Genomic DNA, 23,984 nt, shown 5'->3' with positions numbered 1-23,984 from the left:
CGGATAATTGGTCAATTGGTTTCGACGGGATGCACATGCTCACATGACATCGTCGATGTCTTCTCAACTTCTTATTTTGTGCGACGCATAGCAACGCAGCGCTCTTTGAGCCTGTGCTTTTGTACACAGTATTACACGTATTCGTGCAAGAACAGCAGGGATCAAAGCCATGGGGCGGCATGGCCAGCAAAACTCAAGCCGCCCAGCCACCGTTGCGTTGTCAAACACCATCTTTACCCCTACCTCCTGGGACTCCTTTTGTGAATGCTGTCTGTGCCTATACTGCCCTTCAGGCGGAATCCACAGGCGAACAGCGGTCCCCTATAATACGGTGGCCCTCGGTGGATGAGGTGGTGTGGAACATAGCAGCTAGGGATCGCGCTGTATGCTCCGAGGCCGGGCATGTCCGTGGCTCTCTTTTCGAACAAATCGCAAAACAAAAAAGAGGCGTCCGTATTTGTGAGCTCATGGCCACGATGGGGGGCTCCCAGTCTCTCCAGTTCAAGACGTGGTGAAGTCCAATTGGTGCCTGTAATCCCATGTCCTGCAGGGCCATCGTCATTCTGTCCTTTGCTGCCCAACCCGTGGCACCGCATCAGAGATCCACAGTAAGAGGTAGCCACACTTCAACGGAGCATCCTGGCTGGCTGCCGAGAAATCAATGAATCCTCGTGCCATGACGTACTTCCGCCTCGCAGTAAACATCACTGGCAATAGTTAGCAATATGTAAGACCGCGGTATTGTGCGTAAAATGTGAGCAGACAGTTCAAGCCTTCTCCGCACTCAAGCCAACCCATAGACCTTGGTCTCAGAAGCACAACAGCTCTCGACGTTTGGGTCACCCCGCCCATTTCCTAATTCGACCATGGAGGCCATTCGCAGCCAATCAGTGGGGAGGAAGCAGTCCAGAGTGCCGACCCAGAAAGCAGCGTCAGCGTTGTCTCTAGACCGCCGGCCAACCAAGTTATACTTTGCTTATGGGAGTAACTTGCATATCAAGCAGATGAACCGTCGTTGCCCCAATAGCAGGTTCATTGGGACCGCTCGTCTCTGCAACTATCGATGGCAGATCAACGAGCGTGGATACGCCAACGTCACCCAAGCAGAGGGACATTGGGTGGATGGACTTGTGTACGAGATTGATGACACTGACGAAGCCAAACTCGATATAAATGAAGGCGTTGCGAAAAATGCATACAACAAGCGATACATGACAGTCTTGCTCCATCGAGCACAGAGTACCTTGTATCGCCGTCCCGTCGCCTGGATTGTGGAAAAGGGCGGGCCCGCGGCGGTGGGCAGACAGGCCAAGCTTGTAGCCCAGGGGCGGAGAGAGAGCTCGTTGTCGCACTGGCAAGACGACGTTCTCATATATGTCAATCCAAACTGCACTATTGACAGTAATCCCAGAGAGGAATACGTCAATCGGATCAATCTGGGTATTGCAGATGCCAGGGCCCTAGGCGTCGACGAGGACTACATCCGGAACTGCATCCGCCCCTTTATCCCGGAGACCACAGAAAGGCCTTCCTCGGGCCCGACAGCCGGGACCCCCAAGCTCAGAGTGCTAGCAGTCACCCGGGGTAGAAGCGGCGCGAACTCACCCGCGCGGTCTGATGGCCGCTCTCCGGCGCGCAAAGAGCGATCGGTGAGCCGATCGAAGCAGCATTTCGAGCGGCGATCTCAATCCTGGCAACCCCCTAAGAAGGAAAACGACCAGAAAAAAGACCAGGCGGCAAAGTCAAAGGTGCCACCCCTGCCCCCGCGACCACAGTCAAATCAACCCCATGACATTCCCATCGTGGCTGTACAGGAAGTACATCTTTCGAGCTGGGGCTGGTGGCCGGCATTTTCATGAGAAATGTTAGAAGGGACCCTAAAGGCTGTGAAAACCAGATGCGGTGAGGAAAGTGTTGTAGCTTGAGATCCATTGCGATGTAAGTGTCTAATTGCTGTGAAATCTATTTTTCGTCCGTCATTGCTTTTTCGGCCAGTCCTGCTGACGCTTTCTATACGATTTTAAGATTATCATAAAGATATCCAAGTTTTTTTTGTTCCGTTTTTATTCTTTATTTTTTTCCCTTTGATCAGCTCCACCCGCCATCAAGGCGCATTCTGGAAGACCCTGGGGTCATAAATCAGAGCTTTGAGCGATGCCGCCTCAAGATCAGGGTCTTACTTTTGGGTGATCCATTTCGCGATGGACCGTGAGATCGTGCTTTCGATCCGTTCGCATAATCCCATAATAGTCTAGTCAGTGTCATAGCCTTTTGTGGAATATCGCCATCTTTTTCTCCTCCGTAAACCAATACCGTGGGTCTGCAAATAATTTTTGCTGCCGATTTCTTCGCCCCTCCAACTGTCTCAACAAAGAGACCGGGGGCCACATCGAACAGATATGAGGCATTCTTTAGAGCGTCGGACGGTTTGCCGGCATCACCCGAGCTGAGAACCGCACCGTCGTTGGCAAGATTGATACATTCATAAGTGTCCAACTTTGTTCTTGCGGTTCGCGCAGGCCACCTGAGAGTGAAAATATTCGGTGAAAGCTGAAGTCGGTGGGCAAGATCCACTGCCGGATCAATTATGTTTGTCCGAAGAGAGCTTTGCAGTTCTGCAGCGGTTAGGTATGGCACAACAACTGATATGAGAGAGGCAAGGTCTTCGGTGATAAGGTTGAGATATTGTGCTCGTCTAGACTTGAAAGAGGTCTGGCTAGTCAATGCCGTGAGCGTCTCAGCCCTCCATTCTCTGCAGTGCGAAATATCTATTTTTCAGATTTTATTAGCTACCATACTGAATAGAAATGCTTCATTAAATAGCACGTACCTCGAGGTAGCTTAGATATCGCGTTCTCTAATTCATCAATCCACGCTGCAGCAGTCTCGCCGTCACCATCATCCAAAGGGCAGTAGAAAGATTTGGCAAAGAAAACCAGCCATAGGTATTGCATTATGAGTGCTCTGAAATGATATTCATCGGAATGCCAGACATTAAGGCAGCTTGTCGCCGGTTCTCTCATCAACGATACAAATCTGGTTGACTGAGCTGGGGTTGGCTGGCAGCGGTAGTGACCACTGGCTAGATCGTCTATAACAGGCCGAATGCGATGCTCAACCCAGCGCTGAATGTTTTCGCATAGGCTTCCATAGGCTTCCCGGGCTTCAGCCTCCGTGATGTCTTTCCTCAACGAAGACGGGCGACTAGTCGGGCGCTTGGGTTCTTCGGCAGCCTTGTCCTTTTTACTAGATTGGCTTCGAACTTGCGCGAGCTGGGCCTGCGCCTCTTTCAACTCCTGCTGTAGTGACTCCAGCTGCTTTGATAGTGCCGTATTCTCCTTCTCCTGTAATTCAAGCTCTTCTTGTCGTGAATCCAGAACTTCTTCGGTGAACTGGCGCAATCTAACTTCATCTTCTAGCTTGCTCTTGTCGTCTTGCTTGCGTGATGTCTCTGGGTGGGCGGGTGCCATTATTCTTTTGGTTGTTGCTCTAGATTTGCTCTGGAAATATAAATCTCTTGGGTGCGGTATGCTTCGAGTGGTATGAAGGGAAAGAACGGAACTTGATGGGGTAGTATCGTTTTCTAGAAGTTTATGGAGCAAGTGGCGGGAAGACCATCGATTTGATCACGCCCATTATTCCCGTTGACGGTGCGTAATGGGTTCCTTTTGGCCAATACCTTGATCCTGGCGCATTGAATTGGCGGCTCGGCAGAAGCGTAAATGACTCCATACAGGCTCAGTTGACTCGGGTTACCAGACAATGAACTGTCGGTGCGTAGCCTGACCATGTCATCTTGGTGGATCTTCCCCCTTACCGGCTGGATGGCGGCTGGATGGCATCTTCATGCCCGACGCAGGCATCCGTTGGGCTCCACCACATACCCGTTGATGGGGTTTTTAGGGATCGGCTGTGTGCATGCAGGTCCGGGGTGCCTTGTCTGTAAAAGCGCGCGTTTATGCTCCAAGGCTGGCATTTCAATACCAGACCAATGATTATTTGTACAACTGTTTCTGAAGCTCAATCAGTCTGCATAAGAATCCTGAGCTGGTCCATTTTGAATCCTAATATCTGGCGGAGCCCCAGCAAGGTTACCTAAAGCATCCCATTGGCACCATCGGGAACTGAACGGCAGCCCCAATCCATGACATGCCTAGATAGAGACAATGACTCTCTGCTAAGCCAGCGTATAGCGCATCCGACTATCCAAACCTGGATAATCTGCGAGCCCTCCAACCACTTGCAGGGAAGTTTTTGGTGTCACCTATACTTTGGTCCAAGGATTTCCCATAGCAGGCATCTTTTTTCTGGAAGCTGAAAAGCCTGAGCATGGGCGAAGAGAAAAGAATTGTCGTGTCAATTGACTTTGGAACCACTTTTTCAGGCGTCGCTTGGGCAGAGACGACTCAAGTAAGTCCAGAAGCAGAAGCACGCAAATATTTTACGCCGCGCTAAAGCCTCCAAGCCGGATGTTCAGCATGTGTTATCCGACTGGCCATCTGTTGGTTCGTCCCAAAATAGTCCCAAAGTTCCGACAGAGCTGCGGAAAATAGCAACAGGGTGGCAATGGGGTTTCCAGATCCCGAAAGCGGCAAAGAGAAGTCGATTCTTCAAGTTGTGAGTTGGAGGTCGTGATAATCATTGGCGACATTGGGCTAATTCCATGACTTGAAGAAGGTTGGATGAACCGTCGGATACAAAGACTGATGGAGAATCGGCTCAAGAACTAACAAGGATATATCTATCATGCCTCTACGCACATTTCATCAGCGTCTTAGAGGGCCAGATGTCCCCCAGTGTAGTGCAATCGATTCCAATGGACGTTGTTGTTACCGTTCCAGCTATTTGGTCGAATAATGCAAAGCAGGAAACGGAAAATGCAGCATCATTAGCTGGCTTTGGTGGAGAAAAGAAGATTAAGCTTATATCGGAGCCTGTTGGTGTTAATCAAGACTTGCAAATCAAGTATGACGCTAACGGTATGCAGGAAGCGGCCGCCTTATACACTGTCAAATACCTGAGCCCTTCTGTTCTGCAGACCGGCCGAAGATTTTTGGTTTGCGACGCAGGAGGGGGAACAGTCGATCTTATCACGTATGAGGTTGCCAAGGTTCAGCCTCTACAGATGATAGAAGTCACAGAAGGCACTGGAGGGAAATGTGGGTCTTCGATGCTCAACATGAGGTTTCGACGATATTTGAAGCAGGCACACGGAGATAAATATTGGACGGATGAGCGACTTGTCATTGCCTTGAGCGATTTTGAATCGGTACGTATATTTTCGAGCGCTTTTCCGAGCATACGTTAGTCTGACCATAACCAGTTTAAGAAGGATTTTTCCCCAAGAGGTGAACCACTTACACTGAAAGTCGATCCATCTCTTGGCCTGAGACGAAACCGATTCACAATACCACAAGACGACATGACAATCAAGATATGGGACCCTATTATGAAGGACATAATTTGCTTGATCAATGAGCAGATATCAATGGCCGATGACGAAGTTGCTGCAGTTGTCCTTGTTGGTGGGTTTGGCCAAAATAGATATTTGAAAGCCCGTGTCCGTGAAGCCATCATCCCCGGAGTGCGGGTTCTTCAGCCGGAAAATGGTGTCACTGCGGTAGTGAAAGGGGCTGTTATATATGGTCTTGGGAACTATCAGCCCGCGATGGCCCCTGTAGGTATTGCATCTCGAGTCGCCAGACGATCGTACGGCACCTGCCTATTGGCAAGATATGATCCGTCGAAGCATGACCGGAACGAAGCGTAAGCAAGCGATTTCAGCAGATGTGTGTATTAGTTAACCATATGAGCAGGTTTTGGTCCGACAAAGAAGGAGAATGGGTCGTCATCGAAATGTGTTGGTTCATCCGCAAGGTATGTCGAAAGAAGAACAAATGACGATTGTTTAGTAACGAAGGTTAGGGCCAATCGTATCCTGAGGGTAAGCCTTCTAAGATCGAGTATCAGTGCGATATACCCGTTTTTATGGGACATAAACCACAGGCGGACATCGAAATCTTCAGCAATGATGATGAGCGTGATGCGCCAATACACATCACTGGCACTACCAAGCGGGTAGCCACGCTGTTTCTCGATCTGCATAAAATACCCAAATCAGCAAAGACAGCTGCGAAGAAGAAGAAAATGGGGTGGCATCGATATTATTGTCTGACTGGGGTAATTGAAGCAAGCTATGGGTCAGCAATGATAACTTACACAGTGAAGCTTGGAGGTCCGCTTGCCCAACTGTCTCCCTCGACAACTGACCTGAACATGACATTAATCTAACATTACCACAGGTGTAACACACGACGTTATCAAGGTTCGGTATGAGTAATCTAGATTGCTGTACAGCCCCGAGCTTCTGCATTCCGTGATCATCATCAGAATTGCTGGCTATTCGGTAAACGCTGCACGCAAGGAGAGTTTCTATTTTTCACAAGGCGGCTTTGCTCTTTTGGTTGGTGTAATAGCTCTGTTATTCCTAGCTGGAAATCGAACGAGGATTCCTGAAGCAGATGAAATCCCCGATGCTCTCATGCTGATGTAGTTGATCTTTTCTTCGTTCATGGTAAATAGTAAATTCTCGGGTAGGTGCCTACCTGCAACTTATAAGGGTTCAGGCAGGCGAAAGTGCATCACGTGATATCGCGTTCTGCCCCTCTTCGTGGTCGCGTCTCCAAGATAATCCAACATTTGTTCATCTACGCCATATCGCGGCATACGTCGCTTTCGGTGTCGGTAGCTAATGACCCGATATACAGATTGCCACTGTGCTTCTCGAGCGCGTGGACATGGCTGCCGACACGGGCGGAGGTGGTCCACCGCCATCTACTCTGGCCGCACAGCTGGTGGAAAGCATTGCAGCGTCGACGAAAGTCTCCCGAACCGATGAGAATAGTGAACTCAAGGGGCTTTTGGCCACTATCCAGCGCGTAAAGGATAATCCAGACCTCCTAAAGTCACCGGATGATCGAATTGAGCACAATCATATGCTTATCTATGTATACTGCCGAGTGGTGCTCGAAAACATCAAGCTCGACGACCCATTTCTTGACCGAGCGAATGTACGAACCGAGTCTCAAAAGGCCATCAATTTCTTGAGATTTACAATCAAAGAAACGCCATCAGTGTTGCTACATCAGAATGAAAATCGTGGACTTCTCTTCCGTGGCCAAGAACCTCTGTGGGTTTGGCTTTTGCCACAGCTGCTGAGACTCTTGGGGCACCCTCAGTGCCTTGAGCTGGATAGCTCCATTGAAGGATTTCTGCAGTATATCCTCCTTCTAGTTGCACGAACTGGGAGTTTGTGGAAATTGGCTCCGTTTTTGGGCCTGTATCTTCGTGCATCGTTAACATGTATGTCATTCCATTGCTGCTCTAGGCGGGGGCTAATGAGTACCAAATCGATGTAGCTCTCCTCGATCACCTTCAAAGCCCATCTCTCGTCCCTTCGCATACGGATCTTCGCACGAATCTAGAACTTCCTCCATCCTTTGCCCTTGATCAAATTTTGGTCGAAGATCGAGAGGCCACGACTAAACGCCTATCATACTCGATTTATACCGTACGACAGGGATTGCATCTGGCATCAAGCCTGGCGAGAGTGCTTGCATACCCCCTAACATCGCCTGATTCGGCATTTTCAAGCAGCGTGTCGCTGTTGGAGAATGGGCCATGGCTTATAGATTCATATCTGGATTTGCGTCATATCCAGAAGCGATGGGAGCTACCATCCCAAAGCACCCCTCTTCCACTTGCCGAATTGATTATGGAAATTGTCAAATCCTCGATTACTAGTGACCACCCTAATTCCTCACTCATTGAAAAATCGTGTGCTCTCCTCATTCTGCTCTGCAGCGAAATGATTTCACCCCCTGACGAGCTGGTTCAACCAACTCCTGCTGGCGACCAGGCGAGGTCAATCTACTGCATGGCTCTTATAAGCATTGCTCAAGTATCTTTAAAGTCCTACTCGATAGGCCGCTTCGCAGCGTCGAAACTTGTTCAGGAACTCGTTTTATTGTCATCGCAATATTCGACTATTGGAGAGGATACAGATATTTGGGTAAGTGATGTACACTTGATATGAAGATTGCTTTCCGTACTAATAAGCCTCAAGCGAAGTGTGGCATTTTTAAGACAATCAATTGGCTCTTTAGCACAGGAATCACAGGAATCCTTTCAAGATAGCATACACCCGTCGAGGTTTCAAGATGCCGAGCTTCGAAAGTGCATCCAGGATCTGCATCTGAACTATGATGCCCCTAACCATGCAACAAACGCGAAGAAAAAGCGGAAGCTTTCAGAAGAGTCAACAGACTTTCTGACGATTTTAACGCATGGTATATTTGAAACACTTCAAGTTCCCCCGCCATCAGACGACGACGTGGTGTTGCTTGAGCAGATCTTCCTGTAAGTCTTCTATGCCGCCATTGCATTACTTGATCTGATGCATGAACAGGGATGGGTATGAGAAATGCAACCAGTCAAGCCAGTCTCTGGCTCTGGATCTTTTATCTCGGATATGTTGTGTGGTTGATAATAATACACGGATGAGGGGCTCGTTAGATTCTAGTTCAGCTCCTATAACGTGCCCTATCTGTGACGAGAGGTCTTCTAGCCTGCCGACGATTTCGTCTCACAATGCGAAAGGCGAAGCCAGACAAATATTCTCCAAAGTCATTCGCCTACCGTCATTCTCGGAATCCAGACGGCCACGAATAGCCGCTATGATTGCTCTCCGAAGGCTTATATTGCACTGCGAGGATGCATCCTTTCTGAATCTGGAGACCTCTGGCCCGGGACAGTGGTGTCTGCAATCGCTAAACAGTTCTATAAGGGAGCTTCGCATCTCAGCAGGAAGAACCTTGGCACTTTTTATGCCCCAAAAGCCCACGCATAATATGGATGAAGCGTTACTTTCGCGGAATAGAATGAATTCTATTGCTCTTCTAAAGTCAGCTTCAGAAGCAGATCCACCACCGTTAATCGAAACTCGAATTTTAGCCTGGGGCCAACTTGGCAGAGTCGTGACCGAAGATGAGCTGAACTTGGTCCTGATAAAGCTCTTAGAATACCTGGGCAGCAGTAATAACATTGAATCGGCATTTGCTTTTAATGAGTTGCTAAGTCTCGCTGAGGCTCGGCGTTCCACGCCTCGTCGACTCTTCGAGCCATTCTGGAAGAGTCTTGCCTATATGGCAACCAAAGACATAGTTCAGCGCCCACAACGAAGTCGGGCCATAGCAGAACTACTACAGATATCTGTCAATGAGCTGCTTCTTCTCATCCAGTCTCATGCACTCCCATGGCTTGTCTTGGACAAACGCAAAGATGTGATTCAAAAGATTGCAGAAGCACGTCAGGAGACGGAAATCTGGCGTCCCCTTATGGACAGTCCTAATACAGCCTCGGTATTGTCGCTTCTGATGTTACAGGAGTCAGAAAATATTGAGGAGTTCGTCAAATCTAGCTTAGACGAGATATCTCCTCATTTTCATGCTCTCAGTCTTGCCGATATTGTTCAGTCAGAGCCTGTACTGACTGCTATAGAGCTATTAAAGGCAGCAGCAGACGCCGATGCGTCGCGTAAGCGCCAGGTATGTATTCTGTTCCCATAAGCATTCCGCTTATGACTGGTATTAACGATATTTAGATACAAAAAGCTTTAGCCATGATGGCATCTATGACTATGGGATCTGTCAAAGAGACAAGAAATAAGAAGGCAGATTTAGTGGGCCGATTCCTACAGTCGCACATCCTCGGGCTTATGGCTCGATTTACAGATGTTATAAATGATTCAATTTCGATTTATCCCCAGGTGATGGAGCAAAGAAACTACATTCGTACGCTGGAGGAAATGATTCGAATTTGCCAAACATATGCAAGAATTGCCCGTCCTCAGGTACGTCACAACTAAACGGGTGAGTCATGACAAATTCACTGACTACAGGTATAGATATCTGCCTGTCTCTTATCTGCTGCGTCTCAAGATTCGCTGCGCGAGCCGGCGATTTCATGCTGGGCAGCAATGCTCAAATACTTTGACGAGGAAGACGTTGAGGCTTTACTTGAGGCTACTTTTTTCATCGTGAAGCGCTACTGGTCCGAACTAAAGGCCGCGGCGATGGCCATAATAAGAGACATGCTTGATAATCTGCTAGGGAAATATGAGCATGTTGTGAAAAAGCACATTACGAAGCTTCCATCGCTATCGCATGTTGAAGCTCTAAATGATATCGAAGCTAAGCTTAAAGCTTTTCGACCGCCTCTTGCCCTTGAAGAAACTTTGGGGGTGTTTTCACGCAGAATTGGCCACGACTATTCCGGCGTTGTCCACCAAGCGTTAATTGACCTGGTACCATATTTGCGAGATAATCAAAGTTCTCTCTATACCTCTGCTATCAGTCAACGACCAGACAGCATGATTGCCACACTACTACGGGCTCTCTTAGACTGCGCGTGCAAATACAATGGAGTTCATATCGACATTACACGGCTCTGCGTGGAATGTGTTGGGCTTATTGGCTGTTTGGACTCGAACCGAACCGAAGCAGTCCGGGAGCAACGGTCTATTGTGGTGTTGGATAATTTTGAAGTGATGGAAGAAGCCACTGATTTCGTACTCTTCTTGCTTCAGGAGGTGCTGGTGCCATCGTTTTTATCTACTACCGACATGAAGCTTCAGGGGTTTCTATCTTACGCTATGCAGGAGCTGCTTGAAAGATGCGAAATTAGGACAGCTTGTGCCAATCACGCCGCTGGAATAGGCGGCGGCGACATACATCGAAAATGGATGACACTGCCAGAATACGTGAGGGAAGTGGTTGCACCATTTCTAAACTCAAGATATATGGTGGCACCTATGAATCCCCAAGCCGTGGAGTATCCGATATTTCATCCAGGAAGACTTTATGGCAATTGGTTGCGAGCGTTCGTTGTAGATCTCCTACGAAAGGGGCAGCATCCGTACGCTGATATGATCTTTGAACCTCTAACACGAATTATCCGTGTCAAGGATTTATCTACGGCAGAGTTTTTGTTCCCTTATCTAGTGCTGCATGTCCTATTGGGACCCAGGAGCAGCCAGACAGAGAGAGATGAAATTCTCGGGGAAATTATGCAAATATTGAAATGCCAACTTTCTCCGGATGCAACCTATCAAGAAAGAGAAGACATGAAGCGATTTTGTCATGTAAGTTTGTTGTTGAAAAGGAGGTCGAGACTCCGTAAACTAACAGCTACATAGCTTGTTTTCCGGTTCCTCGACTATGCTATGAGATGGATTCACGCCAAGCGATCCGGTCGGTTAACTGGAGCTGCGAAAGAGAATGTGTCTAGAATCCAGGCCATACTGGATAGCATTCCCGCTGAGCTAATATCGCAGCGTGCAATCGACTGTAACGAGTATGCTCGAGCTCTCTTCCATCTAGAGCAACATGGACAAAAGATGGATCAGGTTAAGAGGCAGCCAGGTGATCGTGCCCGTCTTTTACAGCAACTACAAGATATATATGCCAATATCGACGAACCAGATGGACTTGAGGGTATTTCGGCCCATTTACATGTCTTGGACATTAACCAACAGATCTTGAGTCATAAGAAAGCAGGACGATGGACTGCAGCGCAGACTTGGTATGAGATGCAGCTTGCTGAAAAACCAGATAACGCAGAGGTGCAGATAGATTTGCTCAACTGCCTAAAACAAGCGGGCCAGCATGGTATGTCCCAGATGTATCTCGCCGAGAACTGCGGAAGCTAACAATAAACAGACGTTCTGCTCAACCATGTTGAAGGGTTGAGGACAGACTCACTGAGCAATGATAATAGGATCATGCCCTTTGCAATTGAAGCCGCTTGGGTTACAGGTCGCTGGGAGAGCTTGGAAAAATTCATCAACAGGTTTCAAGGCAACGTCTTGCAGGACTTCAACATGTCTTTGGGGGTTCTCTTTGAATCCCTATATAAAAGCGCTCCTACACAGACATTCAGCGAGACCGCTAAGATGATGAAAGAGAATATCGCTCTATCAATGACATCGTCAACCACCACGTCACTCCAAGCAGCACATGACATAATGTTGAAATGTCACGTTCTTACGGATTTAGAAATCATCATTGGCGCCAAGGCGGAAAGCGATGAAGATCGTATGAAGACAATGTCTCTTCTGGAAGGCCGATGCGAAATTATCGGAGCATACTTTAACGATAGACAATACGTTTTAGGTATACAAAGAGCTGCCATGCAACTCTTACGGTAAGCTTTGGCCGCTCAAGCCCACTTTCAAAGTACCGTCGCTGATATGATGAGTTTTCAGACCGACGTTCTCCGATCTCGATATTTCTGGGTTGTGGCTTGCCAGTTCTCGGCTTGCTAGGAAGACAAATTCCTTGCACCAGTCATTCAATGCAGTGCTGCATGCTTCTCAGCTTGGAGATGATGCAGCTACTATCGAGAACGCAAAGCTGCTATTTAGAGATTCTCATCACCGCAAGGCTATCCAACTTCTCCAAGGAGCCATCGAACAGAACAAATTCATGACGAAATCAGGATCATCGCTTAGTATTGGATCAGCAAGTAACCTGAATGCCCATCAGAAGCTGCTCACAGCTCGTGCACAGCTTTTGCTGGCGAAATGGCTTGATGCGGCGGGCCAGACACACGCAGGCGCGCTTCGCGAAAAATACCAGCAGCCACCCAAGACGTATTCCACATGGGAGAAGGGCCATTATTACCTTGGTCGACATTACAAGAAAATACTGGAATCCGAACAGCCGTTGAAGGTGGATGATCAAAGTGACAACTATGTCACTGGCGAGATTGCTAGGCTCGTCATTGAGAACTACGTGCGGTCTTTGAATTCGGGGACCAAATACTTGTACCAAACTCTTCCAAGAATACTCACGCTGTGGCTTGACCTCGGGGCACAGGTCGATAAGGCACCGGAGGGTAAAGTTTCGCTGTCTCGAGAACTTCACAAGCGGAGACTCGAGCAACTAGGTCTGCTGCATTCATTTCTGGACAAGTATATACATCGCCTGCCAGCCTATATATTTTACACAGCCCTGTCGCAGATTGTCGCCCGTATAGCACACCCCAACGCCAACGTCTTTGAGCGCTTGACAAACATTATTGTGAAAGTTGTGGAAGCTCATCCTCGTCAGGCCTTGTGGAGTCTACTTGGCATCATGACGACTCGACGGGATTCCGAGAGAAAAGCACGTGGTTCTCAAGTCCTCCAGACTCTCCGGAGTGTGTCCAAAAAGGTGGAAGGCGCAAATTTTGATCTCAAGTATCTAATCAGAGCGGGAGAGAAGCTAGCAGAGCAACTGTTGCTAGCTTGTCACAATGGTGACTTTCACGGTAACAAAACTGTGCATGCCAGCCTGACAAAAGACTTACGGTTCAATCAAAAGTGTACGCCGTGTCCCTTGGTGGTTCCCGTGGAGAGTTCGCTCACAGCGACTCTGCCGGCCGTCTCAGAGCACGTAAAGAAGCACAAGGCGTTTTCGCGTGACGTGGTGTCGATAGATTGCTTCTTGGACGATGTGTTGGTGTTGAGCTCTCTAGCTAAACCTCGACGCCTGACAGCACGAGGAACTGATGGGAAAACATATATGCTGCTCATCAAACCAAAGGACGACCTTCGTACAGATCAGCGACTAATGGAGTTCAATGGTATCATCAACCGATCCCTGAAAGGAGATGCTGAATCCAGCAAGAGGCAACTATATATACGGACCTACGCCGTCGTGCCACTGAACGAAGAGTGTGGCATCATCGAATGGGTACCGGGAATCAAGACGATGCGAGATATTTTGCTAAACCTCTATGCCGCACAAAAGATTCATCCAGACTACAACGCCCTTAAACAGCTGATGGAAGAAGCCTCGACGTCTGACAGCAAGGTTGGCTTATTCACAGATGACGTGCTGGGGCGCTTCCCTCCCGTGCTTCCCTTGTGGTTTACCCAACAGTTCCCCAACCCCTCGGCCTGGTTCAGTGCGCGCTTGAGATACACCCGGTCGTGCGCAGTCATGTCCATGGTCGGCACGATCCTCGGACTGGGAGATCGACATGGAGAGAATGTCAATTTGGAAGAGGGAAGCGGAGGAGTCTTTCACGTAGACTTTAACTGTTTGTTTGACAAGGGTCTCACCTTTGCCAAGCCCGAGCGTGTACCTTTCCGCCTTACGCACAACATGGTAGCTGCCATGGGTATTTACGGCTATGAAGGGCCGTTCCGAAAGTCATCCGAGCTGACGTTGAGCATTCTTCGACAGCAAGAAGAGACGCTTGTGACTATTTTGGAAGCGTTCATTTACGATCCTACGCTGGACCTGCAGAAGGACAAGCGAGCGGCAAAGAGGAGCGAATTCGGAGTCAAGCTACAGCCGCAAAGTGTTGTTGACAGCATCAAGAGGAAGGTTAAGGGATTGTTGCCGAATGAGAGCATTCCTCTGAGCGTAGAGGGACAGGTGGAGGAGCTGATTAAACAGGCGGTCAATCCAAGGAATCTGGCGGCAATGTACATTGGATGGTGTCCGTTTTTGTAGAGCGGACAAATTTATCATGGCTGGTCATCGTTGTATGAATTTACGCTGGTTGGGGTCTATGTTTCCTTGTCATAATTTGAAACGAGAACGTATATTTCATCTAGCATATCATACCTAGATAGGTATACAGGTATCTAGCTTTGATGTTTTCTGTTTCAAGATATGCAACTTGTCACTGATTACGGCTGTATGCTCTGTGACGGTATCAATCACTCCAACTTGCCCCCTATCGACCAGTCATTCAACCGCCGAAGTGCGACCAGCCCGATGTGAATTATTATTGCCGTTGTCATTATAATAATTTGCATCATTTTGTTTTATTTTATTTTATTTCGTTTGAGCAATTCCCCCTCCATCCGATTGATTACGTTTGCTGCAAACCGCCATGCCGATGCATCACTGTCACTGTTTCATTGGTGGTGTGAAGCGCTGAAAGTGAGCTGAGATCAGGCTGCCTGCCTAGCCAGGTCACTTTTTTTTTCCCTTAACCGACGCGACGCGCCGCCCCCAATTTCAGATAATAAACCAGCTCCTCCCCCAGCTTTTCCTTCCCACTCAACTCCTGCAAAATCCTCCTCTTTTTCACATTTTTTCCATCCGTCCACCTTTTGCGTGCCCATTTGTGAACGTTTTAATCTGCATTTTCTTGCTCGTTTTCTGTGCATTTGTGGTCGCCTGTTGCAGAGTTCCACTGAAGGACCAACAGTTCGGGCCACCGACTTTTTCCCACTTCTGCATCGTCGCATTTTAGTCTGTCTGGCCTGAAGCTTGCGAAATCAGGCTCAGCGACAGATATTTGACTCTGTTCCATCTGTTTTCACAGCACCCGCAATCTGCAAACATGCCTCAGTATCGTATTGGTAAGTCCTTCTGTTTCCTTTGTGGCATGGATATTTTCCCATCTTTTCCCCCTATGTCTCCCTTGCGCTGTAAAACATTCCGTTGGGCGTTGCTATCGAAGTGAAAGCTAAACTCGTTATACTACCATGTAGAGATTTCGCCCAACAACCGCGCCGGCTGCAATGACACCGTGTGCAAGAAAGAAGTCGTCAAGATCTTGAAGAATGAAATTAGATTTGGCACTTGGGTCGAGATCCAAGACCGCGGTTCCTGGAAATGGAAGCACTGGTGAGCTACTTTATTATTTCCTGATAACACAGGACTTGTAATTTTCTTAAGAGTCACTAACCTGACAATCAATTTTAGGGGCTGTGTGTCTGGATCCCAGATTGCCGGTCTTCAGGAATCTTGTGGTGGTGATCCTGATAATTATGACTTTGATGCCATTGACGGCTTTGACGAGCTCAAGTAAGTAAAGAACTCCTGTATATACTGACAAAGTATGCTAACATGTCATGCAGTGACGAAGATGTCAAGGAGAAGGTTCGGCGCTGCGTGAAGCAGGGACACATCGATGCCGAAGATTTCAAGGGCGTGAGTTTCTTTTCTGCTGTTTACATATTGCGAATTGTGTTTCACAATCTAACAGACCGCAGGATCCTGAGAAGAACAAGTTGGGCGAGAAGGGCATTTATCTTTCCGCCAAAGAAAAGGCTGCCAAGGAGAAGGCAGCGGCTAAGGTATGCCCATGTTTTTAACATATATGCCCGACATCGTTACTGACCTTTAATAGGACGCTGATGAAGATGAGGCTGCTCCAGCCAAGGCCAAGGCCAACAAGCGAGGTGGCAAGAAGGCTGCCGACGTCGCAGATGAGCCTAAGCCTAAGAAGGCGAAGAAGTCTAAGAATGTCGAGGCAGATGAGGAACCGCCCAAGGCCAAGTCCAAGGCTAAAGCTAAGGCTAAGGATGCAAGCGAGGAGGATGCCGGAGAGTCTGCTTCTACTAAGAGAGGACGACCAAGAAAGTCACTCACTCAGCAGGATGAAGAGGTAGAGGCTGAAGAAGCCGAGGTGCCAGCTCCGGCCAAAAAGGCCACTAAGAAGGGATCAAAGGCAAAAGCTGCCCAAGAGCAACAGCCTGAAGAGGAAACTGTGGAAGAGGATGAAGTCGAGGAGAAGGAGAAGGCTACTCCTGCTAGGGCTGCACGTGGACGGAAGACGGCGGCTTCCAAGGCAAAGACGGCGACTACGGATGAGGATGAAGATGCCACACAAGCCGCCCCAGCCTCTGCCCCCAGGGGCCGCAAGCGTGCCGCGACCAAAACTGACGACGCTGAGGAGGATGAGCCCAAGCCCCTTGTTAAGAGAGGACGCAAGTCAAGCACTCCTGCCAAGAAATCTGCTCCCGAGCCAACGGAGGAAGTCGAGGCAAAGGTGGTGGATACGCCCAAGTCGGCGCCCAAGGTTAAAGGAAGGGGTCGTCCTCGCAAATCTGATGCCTCGACGGCCTAGAGTATCACTGCGAGTGGGTGTTTATGAGCGTGGTACATATGGGAATTGTGCTATATAATCAAGGGGGAAATGTTTGCGTCGACTAATAGGGGCATAGGAGAAGGCGCAGTAGTTATGCCGGAAGTCATGCCCGGAAGTTGTTTCTTTTTTGATGACCCCTGACGTTGGTCTTGAGAAGACGGATAGTTAGGTATTTAATGAGCTTTGAATGACCGACCCGTCGTCTTAAGTAGCAAATATTGCTTTACGTTGAGCCCTTGATGCCATCTAGAGAATGAAGAGTCGTTGTTGGAGCATGTTGCTACTCGTGTACTAGATTGATACTCCATTGATTGGTTCAACAGCCTACATCCCTTGAAGAATAAATGTTGGTATGGATACATACCTAGTACTTGACTAATAAGACGGCAGCTAACAGCAGCTCCAACGGCCAGTATGTTCTAGCTGTGCTCCAGCTGTTATTCTAGCAGATGTTCTAGCAGATGTTCTAGCGCCTCCATAGCTACAGTACAGACACAGCCTAGCGTGGGCAGACGTCATCAGGCACACCCCGCAATGCGAAATGCAGCAGGCTATTTCCAAGCTCGCCACTGACATTAACTACTTTACCTGTATTCGGTATTCGGCGTCTTGCTTCTCTGCTCCAACTCCAATACTAGACTATATCGCAGAACATATCGATATTCCCAGGAGACAGGAATAACATCCTCCCACCATGTCGACAAACACGAATCCCGACCCCGCGGCCACAGCTCCGGCCTTCATCCCCCTCGAGGCCAACCCGCAGCTCCTCACAGCGCTCATCCACAAGCTCGGCGTGTCTCCCGCGCTGCAGATGCACGATGTCTATTCCCTCACGGAGCCCGAGCTGCTGTCCTTCATCCCGCGCCCAGCACTGGCGCTCCTGCTAGTCTTTCCCATATCGGCGGTCTATGAGAGCCACCGGATGGCGGAGGACAGCCTGGCGAGCGAGTACAACGGCACTGGAGACAAAGAGCCGGTGCTGTGGTGGAGGCAGACGATTCGGAACGCGTGCGGGATGATGGGCCTGTTGCATGCGGTTGTGAATGGGCCGGCGAGGGAGTTTATCAGTATGTTTGCAGTCTTGATTCCTTAATTTTCAAAGTCCCAGAGAAGTAATGACGTTGACGAATTATAGCCGAGGGATCTACACTCGACGATCTCATCAAGAAAAGCACCCCCCTGCACCCCGTCGAACGATCCAAACTGCTCGAACAGACGCCGGCGCTGGCCGATGCGCACAAGGCGGCTGCCACCGAGGGAGACACCCCCGCGCCCGACGCCCAGGACGATGTCGACTTGCACTACGTTTGTTTTGTCAAGGCCAACGACGGTGGGTTGTGGGAGCTGGACGGCAGAAGGAAGGGGCCTATTCGGAGAGGGGATTTGGATAAGAATGAGGATGTGTTGAGTGAAAACGCGTTGAACTTGGGGGTGTTGAAGTTTTTGGAGAGGGAGGGTGGTGATTTGAGGTTCAGTGCGGTTGCTTTGGCGGGGACGCTGGATTGATTTGGTTGTTGTGTGATATAATACAAGAGGAAGATAAGAGTAATGTGTCTTGGGTAGGGATGTTGAGTGTCCTGGATTTCTTGACTAATTTCCCGTGATTTCCTTATTTTTGGAGAACGTCTACTGAGAAAGATGACCTCCGAAGTATATGTAGGTTTCCGGGCATAGCAATAGAAACATGATGGGTGAAAGGGTAGACAGCATTTGTGAAGGCAGCAAACGAAGATTGGGCTATTTGTAGCCCGAGATATCTTTCCACCTCATTCATCGCGGAGTACATTGCGTCACAAAATTTGTTCATTGTGATTTAGGAGTCCTCTTTCTGAAGATTGAGATCTGTATTGTTCTCATGGCTTGTACAAGTCTTTTGTGTTTCCGTCCTCGCCTCCGTCTCTCGTTATTGCTGCATCTGCATTGCAAGGCTCTTGGTGTTGTCCTTGCTGCTTCTGCAAGACAATTACCTTCAACGTTATAATACAGTCCTGTGTCAACTTGGATATTTGCAGAGTGAGTCCCACGAGCTGGATTACGCATGGGGATGAGTGGAGGTAGTGATGTTGATGATGTTGCTATTGCGGCTTCATTAGGGAGGGGGATCAGGCCGAGTTGTCTGCGAAGATGCATGTAGACTCTATGCTCAAAGTCTTGGATACTTATGAGCTCCTTGTCTATGTATGTGCTTGACATGGTCATTGGATACATGGAATTTATGGTGAGTGGTTGTAATGGGTGCAGTGGCATGGTACTCGCTCTGCCTTGAAGGTTTATATATCTCTCTACTGGGAGCTCTATTTAGGTGAGATGCTGCATGTGGTCAAAGTGTTATATCTCAGCTGGATCCTGTATTTGGACTAGAAGTTATATCAGGGCAGGGTATTAGTGTCAAGGTGTGAATCGAAGTGAGAGCAGTGATACTAAGAGGAGGTTTGTCATGTTGAGTGTTTGCCCGGCTAAATGTAAAGTAATGTACGAGTTGCCAAGAATCTGCAACATGCAGGCCGGCATCTCGCAGACCATTAATAAACCGATTATCCTAGCTTTACTCACTGCAACCAAAGTTTACATCTTACAGTACATCAGTTTCACAGGCACACAGTGAAAGAAAAAGAGAAAACAACTTATATATCACATCTCAGTTTATTATCCTGTCCGCAGCAATCGGGACTTTTTAGCCATTTAACCACCCCAAACCCCAGCGATTAAAGTATTGCCGTTTTGGGATGGCGCTGTCGCGGCAGATCTCTAGGTCCAGCAATCGCCAAGACAAACAGGCACATGGATTAAGGATTTACCATTATGGATTATGCTTTTTTCACCCCCTTCTTAGCCTGACGTCACTTTTTTCCGCCAAGACTTTCAAGGGTTCTCCGTTCACCTAGGTAAGTATCATCGCGATGACACTCTCGACTTTTTTAAACGCACGCTGATGGCCGAAACCGTTGAAAATCATCGGATCTGAAATATGGGGTGGTGTTTTCGTTTTAATGGGGCTTACTGGAGAATATATGATGTAAAAAACGTGGGAACAATAGCCACATCTCCACAGAATAGCATCATGGTTACGCCAAAGACTCTCAACTCCAGTACATGACGTCAAGAAAGTGTGATGATACAGTAATGCTCTGCAAATCCCAAAAGTCAAATTCACAGAGTTATAAGATTATAAGAAACTGAGTTTTCCGCTTGCATGCCAATTGAAAACATATTACAAAAGTCTATTCTCCAATCTTCAGAAAAACCCAAAGCATCGATCCAACAACAAGCGAAGCTTCACTTAACACAAACAACACAAAGAAGTTTAAAACACACATACACACATCATGCCTCGCCAAGGAGACGGTTCAAGCGACAACGGCCCCTTTGAGGAGGCCACTCACAACATTGGCCACGGCGTCACCAAGGACGATGTAAGTTCATCATCAAAATCGATTGAAAAAAATAAGAATCTCGTTTCTGACTGCTTGGTGTAGAACTCAAAGGACAAGACTGCGCCCCTGCCAGAGGGCCTGCACGAGAAAGGCGCTGGCCTACAAGACATGAACGCGAGCGGAGGACAGAGTCAAGGCATCAAGAAGGGCCCCAATGTTGGTCAGGGCGGACGTGGCAGCACTAATTGAGGGATGAATATGACATGAATTGAAATATATATATGTACTTATCCTGAAATTGAAGCGATGAAGAAATAAAAAAAAAAAAAAGAAAATAACAAATCCATGATGCATTATACAAAGAAACCAACCCCGGTCTATATCATATACATTATATATTATTATTTCATGCAGCCAGCCATTGGCTCTTCATTCCGTCAAGCTCTTGTTCCATCGCTGCATAAACTGATCCTTCCACGTCGGCATGCACCGCACCGTATCCGGAGGCCCCGCCCACTCAATCCTATCGCTCCTCTCGTCGTGATTGGCGACATTGTCAGATACAAAGCCCTTGAGCTTCTTGAGCTTCCTTCCGTTGGTGATGCTGTACTCGAGATTCACACTCGGAACGACAGCAATCTTGCCGTAGCCTCGCCACCACATGTCCTTGCAGAACAGCACGGGCTCGCCCTGGAAACACTCGCCCTTCTTGTCGTAGTTTGTACGGAAGCGCAGGCCCTCGGCAATCGGCTGGGCGCTAAAGACAGTGGCGCCGTTCCAGCACGCAAAGGCCTGGAAAGGGCGCAGCGACTCAAAGCGGGACTTCGTATCCGGCGCATTCCAAAAGAGGTTGTGTGCTTCGCCCCAGTTGCCGTTGGACGGGATGTGGAAGAAGGAGTCGCCGTTCATTCCCCTCGCGATCCAGACGTCGTAGAAGGTGGGATCTTCGCCCGAGTACGTCCAGTCCATGGCGCACGTCATGTCGGCGTTGAGCGTCTTCTTCTGCAAAATCAGCTCCAGGATGTCCTCGGGACACGCCGCCACGTCGTTGAGGAAGATGACGCTGGCGTCGTCCGCCATGGGCAGCGTCCCCTGGAAGATGGGCTCCAGGGGCATGTTTCGCAGTGCGGCGAGCTTGGCGATGCGGTTGCCCTCGGCCGAGTGGACGGTGGACGAGTTGTAGATGTAAGTGACGCCCAGTGCTTCAAGGCTGGGCCGGAGAGCGGCGAGCACGTCTCCGGTGCCGTCGGGAGAGTCTCCCTCTACAATCGAGAGAGCACATGACTGGGGGCCGAGGAACTGAATGACTTCGACGATGCTGCCGATGAGACGGGGGAGCAGTTCGATGCAGTTCCTCAAGTCGAGGGCGAAGAAGTACCGGATCTCGACGTCGGGAGTTGTGTGAGAGAGTGAGCGAGGAAGAGCAGCAGGAGGAGTACTAGATGGCGATAGTGATGACGGAGATTCTAGTAAAGATGACTGTGAAGCTGAATCTGAAGCTAGAGATGAGGGTGAAGATGTAGACAGAGAAGAAGGAGGTGATGAGAATAGCGGCAGAGACGAAGATGAGGACGGATATGTTGAAGAGGATGGGACCGGAGGAGGAGAAGACGGTGCCGGTCGTTTCGGTGAAGGCTTTCCAGACTTGAGCGACTTGTAACGTGTTACGTTGAGGGCCGGGCATTCGAGATTGGCCAGCCTCGAAGTCGGCTTCACATTGTAGATGGCCTCGAGGTACTCGCTAATGTTTTCCGCCGGGAGGATTGCGCCTGGGACAAGTCAGGTCAGAGCCTCATTCATTCATCCACTTGCACTGTGTCTGTCTGGTCTGCGCCAAGCTTTTCTCTTACCATTGTGTATAACCTCCTTGGAGAGCTGCTTGTACGGGATCGGGCGTCTCTGAGAGCTGGGGAACCACGACAGGCGATCGCGCCCAATGTATAAGCTGCCCAGGAGCAGAAAAAATATAAATGGAGCCGCCACCAACGGCAACCTTGTTCTACGCATTTCAAAAGAAAAAGACTTGGCACCCGCGAAGAAGATGAAAGGGTAAGGGGGGAGGAAAAGATGTGAGAAACCCTTTCAACTTCTCGGGAACGAAAGTGCTTTTGACGGGCGTGGAGAAAGATAAAGCGATTGGCTAAAAAGTCAAAAACCCAGAAACACGGCTCCTCGATAGGAGAGAAACAGAGTCCAGCCACAGGAGCCAAAAAAGAAGGATATGACAAGAGAGGCTGTGTAGGAGGAGTATCTGGCTGCTTGAGTGATTATGATCCTTCGGCTATCGGACAGCACAGCAAGGCGGTGGGTCGTCGTTGTGGTGATAATATTCGCAGTCTCTCTCAAGTGCTTACTTTTTGCTCAACCGGATAGTAGATACTCGTAAAGAGTAATAGTAATAGACTGCACAGCATTTGTTGCCTGCTTGTTGGGTTCCTTGCAAAAAAGCCAAAGTGGACTCCTCGGACAGCGGATACGCCGGGCTGATACGAGGAATTATATGGATGTCAAGCATCGCACGGCTTTTTATGCAGCTCGCGAACCTTGGAAGACTTGAAGCGGAATAGCCAATGCAGTGGACAGCTGCGAGACAAGACACGGTGTGACAGCATCTCGCTTCCTGCGCACTCGCATAGGAGGAGGAGGAGGAGGAGGAGAAGCAGAAGCAGAGCAGAGCGAGGAGAGCGTTGTTTTGGCCCTCCATTGTCTTCCCTGTCTGATGCAACTCCTCCTCCCATCTTTCTTTTTTTCACTCACTCATTTTCGCTCTCGTTTCTCACGCCAGCCCAGCTCTCGCAAATCTCGTAATTGCTCTTCGTACTAGCCCATGAACCCTGGACTTCCCAACCATCTGGAACGGTCTCTCCAGCGGCAGGATACGAGATCAAGCTCAGGGCGATTGGCCGCCTTCAAACATGGGCAAGGGCTATTTGGCACAGGCTAAGCCCCCACTGGTCAAGCCGAGCTGTCTCCAGAGCACGGCCCTTGGGGGAAAAAAAAAAAAGACGCCATTTTTTGGGATCCCCTTCAGCCCTTTTGTCCGCAGGTGCTACTGTACGAGGAACTCGTATGGGTATTACATGTGAAGAAAACGGAAAGGGAAAAAGAAAGAAAAAAATGCCTTGGCTACCTTACGCGCGCATCAGGCACAGCACAGCAAGCAGGGTCCTTTCTTATCTTTTTCGGCTTAGTCAACTTTTTTGTCGGAACAATATCGTGACAACAGCAAAAGGGCGTGCTAATTGTGGCGAGCTCATCTCATTCTCATCCTCATGCTCATTCTCACGGTAACACGTTGTTTTCCCACCACAGGAGGGCATCCCATCACCTGTTGCAAGCAGATTGGTCGGACGGCCAGCTGTTGGGGGACATCGTGGCAAGTTGTTTATGCCGCACAATGGAGAGAGACAGAGAAAGAAAGAACGGGGTGCTGTTTGCGAATGTCTGAGATACTAATGAGACCCTTGTCCGCTGTTATCGGCAGACTAGCCCAGGACGGGGAAAACAAATGCTTGTTTTTTCAGTTCTATACGAGGGGTGTAGAGGGTGTGGATCCAACCTTATGTATTGCCCGTTTCTTCGAAGAGTCAAAAGTTCACAAGCTTTCCGAGACAATGACGTTGTAACAAAAGGTCTATAGACTCTAACTAGATCGAACGTTACATAACACTC

General features: G+C 48.9%; 9 protein-coding genes across 9 annotated transcripts; 6 read left to right on the top strand and 3 right to left on the bottom strand.

Moving 5' to 3' along the window:
- Positions 1-866: 866 nt before the first annotated feature.
- M431DRAFT_484605 (hypothetical protein) lies at positions 867-1,859 on the top strand (the record flags this gene model as incomplete). Its single annotated transcript, XM_024916213.1, has 1 exon — positions 867-1,859. The coding sequence occupies one exon, from the start codon at positions 867-869 to the stop codon at positions 1,857-1,859; it is 993 nt and encodes a 330-aa protein (XP_024771306.1).
- Positions 1,860-2,139: 280 nt separating this feature from the next.
- M431DRAFT_484604 (hypothetical protein) lies at positions 2,140-3,470 on the bottom strand (the record flags this gene model as incomplete). The annotated part of the gene is made up of 2 exons (XM_024916212.1): positions 2,140-2,768; positions 2,831-3,470. The coding sequence occupies 2 exons, from the start codon at positions 3,468-3,470 to the stop codon at positions 2,140-2,142; spliced, it is 1,269 nt and encodes a 422-aa protein (XP_024771305.1).
- A 692-nt stretch (positions 3,471-4,162) lies between these two features.
- M431DRAFT_223929 (hypothetical protein) lies at positions 4,163-6,362 on the top strand. The gene is made up of 7 exons (XM_024913582.1): positions 4,163-4,410; positions 4,466-4,617; positions 4,675-4,936; positions 4,988-5,269; positions 5,324-5,766; positions 5,817-5,877; positions 5,926-6,362. The coding sequence occupies exons 1-7, from the start codon at positions 4,330-4,332 to the stop codon at positions 6,289-6,291; spliced, it is 1,647 nt and encodes a 548-aa protein (XP_024771304.1). The 5' UTR covers positions 4,163-4,329; the 3' UTR covers positions 6,292-6,362.
- A 357-nt stretch (positions 6,363-6,719) lies between these two features.
- Positions 6,720-14,845, top strand: M431DRAFT_148910 (hypothetical protein). Its single transcript, XM_024912785.1, has 9 exons — positions 6,720-7,362; positions 7,419-8,071; positions 8,126-8,418; positions 8,468-9,605; positions 9,662-9,910; positions 9,965-11,200; positions 11,255-11,726; positions 11,778-12,261; positions 12,323-14,845. The coding sequence occupies exons 1-9, from the start codon at positions 6,798-6,800 to the stop codon at positions 14,559-14,561; spliced, it is 7,329 nt and encodes a 2,442-aa protein (XP_024771303.1). The 5' UTR covers positions 6,720-6,797; the 3' UTR covers positions 14,562-14,845.
- Positions 14,846-15,402: 557 nt separating this feature from the next.
- On the top strand, positions 15,403-16,914 carry M431DRAFT_7976 (hypothetical protein; the record flags this gene model as incomplete). Its single annotated transcript, XM_024922858.1, has 6 exons — positions 15,403-15,421; positions 15,554-15,689; positions 15,768-15,869; positions 15,923-15,995; positions 16,058-16,141; positions 16,195-16,914. The coding sequence occupies 6 exons, from the start codon at positions 15,403-15,405 to the stop codon at positions 16,912-16,914; spliced, it is 1,134 nt and encodes a 377-aa protein (XP_024771302.1).
- Positions 16,915-17,629: 715 nt separating this feature from the next.
- On the top strand, positions 17,630-18,444 carry M431DRAFT_92408 (hypothetical protein; the record flags this gene model as incomplete). Its single annotated transcript, XM_024924351.1, has 2 exons — positions 17,630-18,005; positions 18,074-18,444. The coding sequence occupies 2 exons, from the start codon at positions 17,630-17,632 to the stop codon at positions 18,442-18,444; spliced, it is 747 nt and encodes a 248-aa protein (XP_024771301.1).
- Positions 18,445-18,939: 495 nt separating this feature from the next.
- M431DRAFT_40784 (hypothetical protein) lies at positions 18,940-19,131 on the bottom strand (the record flags this gene model as incomplete). The annotated part of the gene is made up of 1 exon (XM_024914918.1): positions 18,940-19,131. A coding segment is annotated over one exon (192 nt), but the record flags the coding sequence as incomplete, so codon positions are not given.
- Positions 19,132-20,264: 1,133 nt separating this feature from the next.
- M431DRAFT_7974 (hypothetical protein) lies at positions 20,265-20,561 on the top strand (the record flags this gene model as incomplete). The annotated part of the gene is made up of 2 exons (XM_024922856.1): positions 20,265-20,351; positions 20,415-20,561. 2 exons carry the CDS (start codon positions 20,265-20,267, stop codon positions 20,559-20,561), a joined length of 234 nt encoding a protein of 77 aa, XP_024771299.1.
- A 180-nt stretch (positions 20,562-20,741) lies between these two features.
- On the bottom strand, positions 20,742-22,319 carry M431DRAFT_91975 (glycosyltransferase family 69 protein; the record flags this gene model as incomplete). Its single annotated transcript, XM_024924315.1, has 2 exons — positions 20,742-22,081; positions 22,163-22,319. 2 exons carry the CDS (start codon positions 22,317-22,319, stop codon positions 20,742-20,744), a joined length of 1,497 nt encoding a protein of 498 aa, XP_024771298.1.
- Between the last annotated feature and the right edge of the window lie 1,665 nt (positions 22,320-23,984).

The sequence above is a fragment of the Trichoderma harzianum genome (genome assembly GCF_003025095.1).
Source record: "Trichoderma harzianum CBS 226.95 unplaced genomic scaffold M431scaffold_11, whole genome shotgun sequence".
Lineage (NCBI taxonomy): Eukaryota > Fungi > Ascomycota > Sordariomycetes > Hypocreales > Hypocreaceae > Trichoderma > Trichoderma harzianum.
This window is presented reverse-complemented; position numbering and strand designations above follow the sequence as displayed.